The sequence below is a fragment of the Chrysoperla carnea genome, chromosome 5, assembly GCF_905475395.1.
Source record: "Chrysoperla carnea chromosome 5, inChrCarn1.1, whole genome shotgun sequence".
Classification (NCBI taxonomy): domain Eukaryota; kingdom Metazoa; phylum Arthropoda; class Insecta; order Neuroptera; family Chrysopidae; genus Chrysoperla; species Chrysoperla carnea.
In genome coordinates this window covers 61,162,270-61,176,450 of record NC_058341.1, presented here as the reverse complement: position 1 = coordinate 61,176,450, position 14,181 = coordinate 61,162,270, and the positions used below count along the sequence as shown (strand labels likewise).

Genomic DNA, 14,181 nt, shown 5'->3' with positions numbered 1-14,181 from the left:
TGGATTGTGTTTAGACCAAAAGTTGTATTATTGAGCCTTTATACTTTCTTAAGCATGCAACTAATTATTTTGTATGTAGCTTAAAATTTTATTGTATTTTGCTTTTTTTGCACGCATTCTAAATATTTTTTCAGCTTTTGAATAATTTTTCTACTATATTTTTCAAATTACTGCCAAATATTTAGAACAAATTTTGAAAATTTATTGTTTTTTCTTTTCAAGAAGCTGTTTCTTAGAAAAAGTCTGTTGTTTAGAATTTCAGATGTTCTGAACAAAATCTTTTATGGAATAGTTGTGATTTTTTAAAAATAAAAATAGACTTGGAAAAATTTAGAATGTATCAAATTTTGATTTTGTTTGGAGTAACTTCAGTCGAAGTTAAATATCAACTTCGCTTGTAGTCATTGGTACAACCATGTTTCCATCTAACTTTTCCATATCCTTTTCTATTAGAGTATCAAATCATCACGTGGCACCTTTTTCAGCTATGATGTCATTCAAATGATGATTAGTACAATATTGTATAGATTAGATGAACAGATCGTGAATCGCTCTTCCGATATCGAAATCTTATTTATGTTTCGAGGTTCCAAAAAGTTTTTTTTTTAACTTAGAGTATGTTGCATTATAAATAATTTCACCACATTTTAAAGAATGATTACTTAATAAACACATATAACAAAGGAAAAATTTTTATGACGTTTGGATATCCCGAAATTGAATGAGAAAATTATAGTTGCGATCTTCTTACTCGGTCGAAATTGCTTTGCTTTTTTCATAAAGAAAAAATTAAAAGTATTTTTCAAAAAACTATCTTATGTAAATAAGAAATTAAAGAATTTTTTTACTTTCAAATTTATAATATAATATAGGGATAAACCACCTCCTTTAAAAGAGCAGGAGTTTGAAGTATTTGAGTTTGCAAAATGCGAGGACCGCCTTTTTATAATCGTTTCTTGTTCAGAAGTGCTAACAGATTAATATTCCGGATGTTACCAGAGTCGTTTTAAGTTCTCTGTAATTGGATAATAACATTGGATAATAATTCACTCACAGATGGCAAGACTATAGTTTGCGATATATCTTAAAGTAAAAACTTTAACTTAAATGAGCGGAAAATGTACCTAATGGCGATTTGACTCCTAAATGTAATAAGTTTGCTTTAACCTTTCAGAATAAATTTTCTCTCTATGGCAGATTTGTTTGTACATCTATTAGTAAATTTTTTAGGATTATAATAAAGTTTTTCAGATGACTCAATGGAATTTATCTTTGAAAAAATTGTATTTTCGTTGTTAAACAAAGATCCATATTATTTTATTTACTTTATAGCAGCAAAACCTCAGACTCCACCTTTATTACGACAATCTTCAGTACCTGTAGAAACACAACAAAGTGTGTTCACATCTGTACAACAAGAAATGGCAGCCAGAAGACAAAAAGCTGCGGCAACTCGACAAGATAGTCGATTATCTGTTAAATCACTTATTGAAAGTATTGAAAATACAACCAAACAAGTCAAAGCAGGTAATTTTTTTTATTAATTTTGATTGTCATGCTTAATTATACGTGAGTATGGCTAAAATATTTTATTTCTCTCACGCGAATGGCACACTTTTTGTTAATTTTGTAATTTTACTATGCTCCCAGTAGAGGGAACTGCTTTCGTTGATTATTTTATTTTTAAAATGCTTTGCTCCATTGTCTTAAAAGAAAATATTGACTCTATTATAAATTAAATCGCATAAATCATAGAAATAGTTTCAATATATCCCAGATGATTTTATGTTTTAATTTTGACAAAAAAAAATGACCAGGTTTGTCGGACAAGCATAAAAGCGTTCCATTACTTTTAATGAAGTATCGCTTTTAGTATATCGTTAAATGGTTTTTTTTTTAATGCAATAAATAGATTCAAATAACTTTTCTTTCCAGGCGAATATTTGACGAGACGAGCTCTCAAAATATTTAACTAGTAGTAAGCCCGACTACATCCCTAATTAATTTTTTTCGAAATATTTTTCTTTGAAAGAGTTTATCGGGTTCTACTATCGACACATTTCAGACTTCTGAAGCACAAGGCTTAAAATTTAGAGTATTTGGTAGCTTATATTTCACACAATATTCATATGACACAAAATTTTTTTGCATTTTTTATTTATCACTCAAAAACCTATCTAGACATAACCTACATGAACAAAAAAAGTAGTAAGTAGAATAAACAAAAAACAAAAATATGGAAGTTCGAAATATTAAATAATGTACACATTCTTAGTTGCCGATATGCAAGAGGTGGTGCATATGTCACAGCCATGAAGACTATAAGAGAAAGAGACAACTTTGGATCTCGGGCAATGAATTCGATGGGTTCATATACGTCCGGCACTTGTAATTTCGCTTATTTGAATTTGGCGGTGCTGATTGTATCTTACAAATTCTGGGCGTATATGGGCCCACTCAAAACCCAGAGCTAAGTTTCTTTCTTTTATAATCTTCATGGTCGCAGCCAACTAGTTTAATTAGCCGTTCAATTAACAGCCTAGCCTTTTTACTAAAAGACATCCTTGAATTAGCGGCCTTAACAATATCAACCATTCAATCAAACAGCTACTACAATGTCTTGGATCGATAACGTTTAACTACTTGCCTAGACTAGTCATTTAAATTTAGTTCCACTTTCTGCCACCGGGTTCCAAATCCACACACTTTCAATGTTGTTATAATTGTTGACGTTTCTGACAGTTTGATTGGGTTACTGCAAAAAAAGTACGAGTGGCGAAATTTCAGAAAGTTCAATTTCCTTTAAGAGAGATTGTGGGGAGTCATTCACCTTTTGGTGGCCAGAAATTCCAAAAATGTAGCTGTAAGCTTCCCTTGTGGGAATAAATCTGTTCTGAAACTCAGAATACTTAGTTTGAAATTCAGAAAATGTTAAATAAATTATTATTAATCAATAATTTAATGACAGAAAATGGTATTAGATTGTGACTCTTTCGAAAGAAATGTTCTGGAAAATTTTTCAGAAAAGTAGTAACTCTATTACCATTTTCTGTCATTAAATGATTGATTAATACTTAATTTAATATTTTCAGACTTTTTCTGAAGTTTTCTGACTTTTTCAGAGATAGTTTCCCTTCACATATTCTTTTTCTGAATTTCAAACTAAGTATTCTTTCAAGCTAAGAATTCCAGAACAGATTTATGTCCACAAGGGCTTCTTTGAACTAGTGTCGCAATAATAGATGTGATTGTTTTAGAAACAAAGTTTGCGAATCCTAATGCCATGGAAATTTAACTTGCTTTTACAAATAATATTTTAATTACTTCCATGTGTACTTTATTATTTAGTTAAGCTATTTGATCTCATGATTACCAAATAACAATATGTTATATTTTAAATTACGTATTCCGCTAGTAGAACGGCGCCGTTTAGTTAAAATGCTAGGATGTTAACTGAAGGGCTAATTAAGCTAGTTGGCTGCGACATACACATCTCGAAAATGTATATTTTTCATTACATGTTATCTTATATATTATTACTCTAGCAAGTTTTTTCTGTCCTACCGTTATCTTCCTTATTCCTTTACGAAATTTCATGATTCACCCCTCATTTTCAAGCTTCTTATGTCTAGGTTTGACGAAAAATATACTCACAGTCTAAAAATGTACTACTTAGGAAAAAACACTCTAGACAAATAATTTGAACGAAAAAATATCATAAATTTAAATAATAAATTTATTAGGCAAACATGTTAGTTTTTAAACCTGTTCTCCTAATACTAATTTAAACAATTAAGTTGTTGCTTTTAGCCACGGGTAACGATAGCACGGGAGCAGAATTCCGCACGAATCGAGCTAGTATTTACTTATTTTAAATGAATGAAATTTAAAATAATATTAAATAAAATTTTTAAAGAGACCCTCGTCATAAAATCAGGTGTGATCGATTCGTTTGTAGCATCGCATCTCCTAAACGGATGAACCAATTCTTATTATTTCCAGTTTGTTTGAAGGCTAACTTGATCAAAAGTGTTTTTAGCTATGTTTACAAGAAAATCTATTCAATCGTTTAAAGATCATCGCCTGTTTTCTAGTTGTTTCGGGTATGCAATCCGAAACTCGCACAACAACAAAAAAAACACGAAATCGGTTCATCCGTTTCCCCCTCCTCCCTCTTTTTAGTCGGGAGTTAAAAAATGATGACAGTCTCAATAACCTTTAACTCCATTTTCAAATTTAATTGAAATAAAAATTTTAATTTTTTCCAAAACAGGACCTGGTGGAGGATCTCGTAGTAGCTCCACATCCAGTTTAAATAGCATTGCATCAGATGCGACACGAGCAGCAAATTTAACATCATCCAATAATCAACAATTGAATAATTTAACGCCGAATTCCGGTGGCGTTAACAATACTGGACAAGATTGGAATGAAGAAGTATTTGTAAAATCTCCACTACGAGAACAACAGCAATTAGTACCAACTCGAAATAATAAAATTTCAAGTCAAACCAATGGGAAGAATATTATATCCGGTATGTTGTTTATTTTAGCAAAACAAAAAAGTCTGTAAGCACATTAGAAAAAGTATTTCGAACGATATTATTAATTTGCACATTTAAAGGAAGTTGTAGTTTTTGTTTTCGTGTTTTATGTTGTTTTTTATTTTTTTTTTTATGTTTCTTTTTGTTTTGGTAGATGTTAATTTTGGTGCCAAATGTGATGTCGGAATTACTGAGGACACTATTAGGGAATCTGTGGCACTTTTAAGTGCAAAAAATATTGATTTCGTCCGAAGGAATAGTTATGGTGATTTAAGTATGTTTTTTGTTTTTTAATTTCAAGTTTCTGTTTTTTAATTAGATTTAGATATTCCTACGAACTCTCCCGATTTGAAGGTCTAGTGATGTAGAGTTGCCACTAAATAAAATTTCAAAATTATTTATCTATTTTAACCAAATATTTAAATTGTTTTGTTGTATAAATTCTCGGGTTAATTTGCTACTTTAAAGCGACTTATAGTTTTAAAGTTTGCGTTTTTGTAGGTAATTTATGTAAAAAAATCATGGGTTTTACAAATTGTACAAAAATACGTGAAATAATCAATTGAAAAATAGGAAGATTGAATAAAATACAATAAAAATCAAATAGATGATTTTATTAACTTGACATATGCTTGAAACTCGAAAAATAATTTTTGTCGTAAATGCTTTAAACAAAAAATGTTGGATTCCACAAAAACTCACATTTAATTTCCCCCGGATTTTAATGTTCTATGAAAGTCTCACTCTGCTCGATAACTGGTAAAAAATAGAAGAAAACTTTAAATTATAAAGTTATTCCTTATTAATAAGTTAACATTTTTTCGAAAACACCATAGTTTAGGCAGCAGTTGAATGCAAAATTTTACCCAAAATTGTTCGTATTTCTTAGATGGAATCTAGTGAAGTAGTTGTGAAATTTTTTTTTTGTAAAACTTTGCTCTGTCTCTTACTTTTTTTAGAATAACGGGAAAAATTCACAAAAAGAATAGATCTTTGCATTCTATTTCTTCCGAAGCTATTTAGTTTTCACAAAAAGTTTCAAACATAAAGTTTTGGCCTTTTTATTAGAGACAACTTTATGTTCTATTTTTTGTTAAGAGGATGGGAGGATATCAACGAATAATGGCATTGTTTGTCAAGGAGCAGGAGGGGCCAGACACTTCGTCACACCATATGCCAAAATCTGAAATGCATGTCGTCGGCAAGTGCATGCTTCGGCAAATGCCATCGCACGCGCCGTTTATGTTAATTTAAAATTGCCTGGGTGCTCGTACATTCTTAATTTAATTATTTCTAAATATAAAACTGAAAGATATGTTATATCTCACCAGGAAGGTTCATAAATGTGACCATCTGTGACAAAATGGGGGCCCCCCTATTTTTTTAGCCACCTCCCCGGTGGTTAAAAAAATATAAAATTTGTGTAATGTAATTTATGAATGGCCTCTTATCCATTAAGAAGTAGAGCTCTTCAATGAACGTGAAAGCTCAGGTGGAATTTAATGTCTGCATAACATGTGCGTCCATGAACCCAACATTTTTTGCAATAAAAAATTATTTTTCGAGCTTTAACCATGTGTCAAATTAAAAAAATCATCTTTATACATTACTAAAAATTGGTCTTTTATTTAACTAACTCATAAGTACTCTTGATCACTGCGACGCACGACTACTTAGTTAATTCCCTAATATCTGGATGACCGAGCTTTGCTCGGTATTCTTAAAAAGACACAAATCACTAATAGAAGACCGTTTTAAATGTCTCCACACAAATACCCGGTAATGAATGTCCCGGTAATGTATTTTATTTCATTAACTACGATATACACCAATAGATGTCAGGAAGAGTTATAATTTAAGGAAGAGTTTAAAAGACGAATAAAACGACGTTTTTTAAAAATGAAACCTTGCTAGATCGACTTTTCGCCCCAAAAAACCCCTGCATACGCATTTTCATAAAAATCGTTGGAGCCATTTCCAAGATCGTTGATATATATATATATATATATATATATATATATATATACAAGAATTGCTCGTTTAAATATATAAGATTAGTGAGCCAAATTTACTTGTCTCACCCAAATTACTATTTGTATGTGGCAAATAAATTTAAAGCACTACTGGATAACTAACTATTGACATGGCATAAAAAATCGTGCACAAAGAGAGAACTAATATTCCCATTCGTAAAAAAAAGTATTAAGATTCGTTGTTGCACAATATACTATTTCATATTTATTCACGCCATCTCGTGATAATTATTAATATTTCTTATTAGAAATTTTTGAACTTGCTTAAAATATTACCCACCAAACGCATTTATTGTTTTTCAAAACGTGTGTAGGTTGAGTGGCAAAGCTTTTAAAATTGCTCTGTGTTAAAATAACGAAACATTGTTTTGCAAAAGTAGAGCAATGCAATTTTGTAAAGGGTTCCGCGTATGTCTCTAAGTGCTACGTCCAGTGATTTTTCTCTTCAAAAAAATATTTTATATAGCTTTAAACTCAGCCTACTGAAAATTGACAAATAGGGTCGATTCTTACGCATGCTGATTTTCATGACAAAATTCGCATTTTTAAATTTTTCTTTATTTTGGTTCACACTTGTAATTATTACAAGTTTCTTGAAATATTTGAATACATAACACTATTAAGTTATCAATTTTTCCAGTTTTTACATTTCACAGCACACTAGTTATAAAATTAAAAAAATAAACTTGTTATTATGAGTGTGGTCTAAAATAATAAAAAAATTAAAAGTGCGAATTTTGTCAAGAAAATTGGTATCGAGTATAAAAAAAATATTCTAAGCAACTTTTTCTAATAATTTTTTTCGCTATCTCTAACCATCTCTGGCGTTAGACAAAATAATAAGAATCGGCCCTATTTGTCAATTTGTAGCAGGCTGAGTTTAAAGTTTTGATTTCGGTTAAGTATCTTAAAAATGTGGCCCATCACCTTGTATGACAAAATTTCAAATCGATATTCCTATAAATAACGAAAATATGGGGGTGTCTTCATCTTAAACGCGACACATGTATATTAGTGCCCATTTATACTTATTATTGTCTATTTATTCTTGAATATTGACTCCTGATTTTTTGTAATGGAATTGAGGATGTGTCGATTATAATCGTGTTCATCGAAAGTCTTTTTCCATAAAGTTTGTGAAGAATTTTTAAAAAAGTATATCTTTTCAACACGCTTATCGTTTTAAAAGCTAAACGATATTAGTAAAGTCGTCAAGGGTTATCACTCCAAACGATATTAGTAAAGTCATCAAGGGATATCACTCCTTAAATATTATTTTTGTCAGATTCTTATCTGAATTATTCAGTGTACAGAAAAACATCAGCGGCAACGCTACAATTATGACTTCCTGTTATAGATACAGTTTATTTTATTTTATTTTATTCATACAAATTACCCCGTTGAATTAGTAATATATTGAGTTTTTTTGGCTATCACTAATAGTCCAGTGCCCTTACGAAATCCCAAAGATTTTGTTATTCATTCATTCAATAGAAGATTGTTTAGAGCCCTTAAATTTGATTTTGCATATTCGGGAAATTATTCTTGGTTTGAAGATAAAACACAGGCAAGTCAAACGACATCAAAATCCTCAAATTTGAATAAATAGAACGCAAGATATGGACCAAAACGTAAAAAAAGTCTTTTTCCAAAATGGCGGCGATAGGGTTAATTTCCCGAGTACGCAAAATCAGATTAAAGGTATCCAAATAACCCCTTATTGAAAACTTTTGGGTCATCCCTCTGCGATTTATGTAAGTGCACTGTACCATAAGCGCTTCAACGAGAAGCGTTAACATTAAAATCAACCAATGCTTATAACATTATTAGTATCACACAGACATTTCTTAAATTGGTTGATTTTTTTTTTAAATTTGGAAGACAGCAAATGTTGGTGCAATGGGACTAGAATAGAGAATAGGCATGAAGTTTTGTTTCGCATTTCTTAGCAATATATGAAAATGCCTAAAATTATTTGATCCATACGATTGTGTTTGGGGAGAAAAATAAAAATTTTTAGGAAATTTTATTAGCTACAAAATTGGTCTCTGTTATTTATAGGTAATTGTGGGGGCAAATTCATAAAAAATTCGATTGACATTTTACAGTTACATAGACTAAAAAAAAGTTGTATAAAAAGATCCAGTTAGTGTGAAATTTTTCCTAAGTTTATAAGTACTGGATAAAGTGGAAATTTTGTTTTTTTCCTTTTTATTTGTAGGAATTATATTTAGTGAGAGTAAATAGGGTTGCCCGGTTTTTACATATCTGTCAACCATACATTCGGATTATTTTTTGTGAATAAAATAAAATGGTTTACACTGTACGTACATTTTACTGTAATTCACTTCTAAGCACCAAATTTTTCGTCTTCATTTTACAATTATAATTTGGCAAAAATTTTACAATTATTTATTAAATAATTTTTTCTTTTCATAGGTGAACGAAAAGATCCATTATATGGGTTGGTCAAAAATGGTGGATCAAAACGGAATGCATTATTAAAATGGTGTCAACAAAAAACAGTTGGCTATAGAAATATTGATATTACAAATTTTAGTAGCTCGTGGAATGATGGTTTAGCATTATGTGCAATATTGCATACATATTTACCTGATCGTGTACCATATGATACATTAGCCCCAAGTGAAAAACGACGTAATTTTTCACTTGCATTTTCAGCTGCCGAAAGTGTTGGCATACCTACAACATTGGTAAGTTAGATTTTTTCTAGTGGTCTGATTTCTAAGAGGAGAAGAACATAATTACTCGCCACTTTGAAAGAAAGATTGAAATTTGGCTTACTTCAATATAAATACAGGCATCGGTGGTTTATTTGCTTTCAAAATTAATTCTAAATTTATTGAAAATCCTTTCCCAAAAAAAAAAATTACTAAAATCAAGATACACCAGAGTCTATGTTACTGGTGTCTAGTCTACTAAGAGGGGTACTTAGACATACTGTAAACACATCTCTGAATTCGATAATTGTCATGCAGGCTTAAACCCTTTAAAAAATGTCTTTCAATCTCTCTTCACTTGTGAACAGAATACAAGATTTAATAATTTTTTCGGCTCTAATTCTCACGAGAATCCAAAGAAAAATGAAATCATTCTTCGAAAAGCATGGGTACCTTCTTGATTTCTTTGGCGCTCCGTCTAAAACCCAATCTTTTATAATTTTGTCCGGTCTGCTTATTTCTGTTTAAAAAACTTCAAGTCCGCTATCTTCTATTCAATTTTGCAATAGAGTTAAAATTTTGAGCGAGTTTTTGTCTTAGATAAATGTTGCGAAAGATAATAATAATAATAATAATCTTTCTTTGAAATTGCATAGACTCATGCGCGCCTCTCTCTTAAAAGAAAATACACAGAAAAAGATTAAAAACTCATTGTCCTCATCTACTCTTGTCCACATCAATCCCATACGAAAAAATTCATATCTCATCATTAATTAATCGTACCGTAAATACGCTCAATCCGCCAATGAAACCACATATCCGCTGCTTCCAGAAGTTTTTCAGTTCTTTTTACCACAGTCCGTGATTCGCATGCATACATAATAATAATAGAGCAGGCCACACATAACACTTTAGCACTCAAGTATTTGTTCGTTTAGAAATGTTTTTGTTTGCCAGTAACGACCTGAATTTATTAAAAGCTACCTAACGCGAGTATCTCCATGGTATACATATTGGATCACTTCTTCCACCATGGTGTTATGAATTTTTAATTCGTATTTGATTTTTGTTTGATTATCACATTGCACTTTGTCTTATTTGTGTCTATCTAGAAATAGAAAAAGATTTAAGTTTAGTTTGAAAAGCATTTGAAAACTCGAATCTTTTAGAAATATTTCCAAAAATAAATGATTCAAAATCGTATTATCTAAGGTAATTATTAAAAACTTCGAAAATCGGTATGCTTTGAACTTTGGTTACGAATAACTTTTAAAAGCTTGCAGTAAACTAATAAACAAAAGAGATCATTTTTGTAGATCAGTTAATTTTCTTTAAAAATATGTATTGCCCATTTTACGTGTTTCATTGAGCAGCGAGTTATAAAATTTCAAATCTCATGACCACCAATTTTTTTTAACGAATAGATTGATTATATAACGAATGATTATTTGGTGGCCGTGAGACCTTTTGATCAGAACGATCCAAAGAATATTTTGGGGGCGGTTTTTAAAAGCTTCACAGAAAGCCATTTTTCGATGTAATCGTGAAGGGTCCTTTGTTTGCTCAAAATCTGTATATCCTGCACTAAATTTAAATTTTTTTAATTTTTTGTTGTCTTTTTATTTTACAGAATATAAATGATATGTGTCAGCTGGAGCGGCCTGATTGGCAACAAGTAATGGCGTATGTTACAGCTATTTATAAACATTTTGAAACTTAATTATTAAAAAAAAGGTTTTGATAGATATTATTACATTAATTTATTATTTAAAATATTATAAATATTTAAATAAATACTTTACTCATTAAAAATCAGTTTTACTGATAAAGTACACCTCACCGATTTTGTAATCAATCAGGATTTTAATCCAAAATTATAAAATAATGTTAAGTCTTAAATCTTTGATAATTGTATTTATAAATCAAAAAGCTTTAGTGAAAAAATTGTCCTTGTCTAACGAGAGTTGAAGAAATTTCGTACTTTTACAAGCTTTATTTTTTCTAAAATTTCAAACTTTAACATTTTTAAATATTATATTATGATATTTCCAAGATGAGGTAAATTTGAGAAAATTATAAGAAAATATTTACTGTGTCTTTTTTAAATGATTGATAAATATCGGCGAAAGATTATTACGAATGTAGGATTTTTTTAATGTAATTAATAGCGTTATGCAACGGATTTGATAATACACTCCTTCTCTATTTTCTAACATGTATCGTAAACTGTACATGTATTTATTTATTTCCAAATTTAAAAAAATATTTGTATATGCCTTAAATTTCAAAATTTCCTTAACTTTATTAATATTCGATATCTTAATTGTATTTTTAGAAAATCATATTTTATAAAAAATAACAAAATTCGAAGAAAAAAAACCGATTAAAATTAGTTTAGTATAGTTGTTTTTTATATTGATAGTATTCCAATCTGTTCGCATTCATATTTAAAAAATTTAAAAATATTCTAGATATGAGCATTCAAAAAACACGTGTGCCTAATTTTAATGATTTTATAATACTCCCTCTCCCCAGCATAGGTGAAAATTTTCCTTCCCTCAAATGATAAGATGTAATAAAAAAATAAAATTATTGAAAATTAAAATTCACGTTTTAAAAATTGATTATTTAAAAAAAAAATAGATTTAGATTGTGTTCTAATGACATTGAAAAATATAAATAGTAATAATAAATACCACTATATGGAAATCTATTAAAATTAGGACACTATAAATCGTGCCGTTGGGTTGTTGGATCCAACATGCAGATCCGAGACCTGCACCTAAAAACCCTTAATATCGGACTTATCTGGCAGGTAAGCTGGACTAAAACTAATCAAAAAGAATAAGAACCTATTTCTCCACATGCATTTGTTGTATTCGAAAAGTTTTGAAATACAATCAAGATAAGAAAACTATATTTATTATAAGATTTGAGGTAAGATCGAATATTTTATGAGGCTTCTAAAAAACAAAAGATTTAATCGTACTGAAATCTTTGATGTATAAAAAATTAATTAATTAAGAAGTATTAAGACTGCTCTATGTATTTTATATTAATAAAAAAAAAACATTAAGACATTAATAACTTTATTATAAATAATAAATATTATATATTTTGAAAAATATTTAAAGAAAATGTGTGATGTGTAATTTTATAAACGATTTTTATAATACACTCTTCAAAGACATTTTCATATGCGGATAAATTATACCAAATTGTTTTCCTTTTTCTTTATTATTATTATTTCTTTTTAAATAAAAATCTGTTTATTATTATTGATCTGTACTTTATTGTTAAAAATTTAGTTCCTTTGAAAAATTTATGTAAATAAAGTCAATGAAAAATTATTGTTAAATTTGTTAGTTATTATATCCTTTTATCCATAATCCTTAACATTTTAAAACTTGAAAAATTTTACCCTCACAAAATTTCATGCTTTACAGGTTAGTGAATAAGATTATTTTTTTTTATACCATGTATATATGAAATATACATAGTATATTAAGTTTAGTCCAAAGTTTGTACCGTCTAAAAATATTCATGCTACGAAAAAAATTTTGGAATAGGTGTTCATAGAATCACCTAATTAGTCCATTTCCGGCTGTCCGCCCGTCCGTCTGTGGACACGCTAACTCAAAAACGAAAAAATCAAGATGAAATTTTTATAGCGTACTTAGGATCTAAAAACTGAGGTCAAGTTCGTAAATGAGCAATATGGGTCAATTGGGTCTTGGGTCCGTAGGACCCATCTTGTAAACCGTTAGAGATAGAGCAAAAGTTTAAATATAAAAAATGTTTTTTATAAAAAATTAAACAACTTTTGTTTGAAAAATTTTTTTGTAAACATCACTGTTTACCCACGAGGGCGCTTATTAGATGCAAATTTTATAGTATGCATTGATATGGGAATATCAATGTGTGTGTAGCTATTTAAAAGTGGATTTCTTTTTTTATTAACGTGACGTCAAAAAACAAACGATTGCGTCATCAACACTGTCTATACATGGTATTTCAACAATTAACTCAGTCAATTGTTTGTTTTCACTTGTTTTACTCAAAATATAATAGTCTACAGTACAGTGAAGGGGTCAGAGAGGGGGTAAGACGGGAAACATGTCAATTAAACGATATAAGAAGAATCAATCTATTTATATTAGCGCATAAGACGCGAATACAAAAAAAAATTTTTTTTGTAGGTTATGACACACGGCTCAATATATTTGGAGACTATTACATTTTTGTTCATAAAATAGTTAGACTTTCATGCGTTTTTCGTGGCCTACAAGTGTTCATAATTAAACATATAGTCGTTAAATTGACTTGTTTAAGGCGTGGATCTGAAAGCGTTTACTTTTTATTTACTAAACATTTCTGTAAAAATTAGTCGGTTGTTGATAAATTTTCATACCCTCGTTTTTCCGACATGTTGGGGGTGGAGGTCACGCCAAACGGTTTAATATTTTTGTTGGCTAAAATTATTCTTACTTATTATATTCCAATAGCTCATTTAATTGACATGCTTTCCGTTTTCCTCATTGAAAAAATCCCAATTTCCAAAGTTTTCGTAAATGTAAACGTTGTATGTTAGACTGACATGAAGAAACTCACGAAATTTCGTAAGAGTGTTATTAACGAAACCATACCCAGTAGCGGATCCACTCATATGGGTATGATGGGTAAACCTAAACAAAAAAACAAATGAATCGCTTCAAATAGTTAGTTGGTCTATTGTTCCAAATTTTATAAGAAACTCCCATTTGATAATTTTTTAATTTTTGGGGGAAACATTTATTTTATTTAAAAATTATTTTCAAAGCATGTCGATTTCAAAAATCGAAAAAAATCATAACGAAATCGGTAGAAGAGTACGTTCGGAAATCAATTTACATACCTCTATTAAATCCGTTATCAATGATTTGGG

At 29.6% G+C, this 14,181-nt stretch overlaps 1 protein-coding gene across 1 annotated transcript in view; it reads left to right on the top strand.

The window, feature by feature from the left end:
• The window catches only part of LOC123299603 (cytospin-A), a 176,260-nt gene extending 165,034 nt beyond the window's left edge, over positions 1–11,226 (top strand). The window contains exons 12-16 of the mRNA XM_044881864.1: positions 1,333–1,527; positions 4,274–4,534; positions 4,698–4,817; positions 9,016–9,290; positions 10,888–11,226. Of these exons, the coding sequence (XP_044737799.1) occupies positions 1,333–1,527; positions 4,274–4,534; positions 4,698–4,817; positions 9,016–9,290; positions 10,888–10,977 (941 nt within the window). The 3' untranslated portion in view covers positions 10,978–11,226. The remainder of the gene's footprint in view (positions 1–1,332; positions 1,528–4,273; positions 4,535–4,697; positions 4,818–9,015; positions 9,291–10,887) is intronic.
• Positions 11,227–14,181: the final 2,955 nt, after the last annotated feature.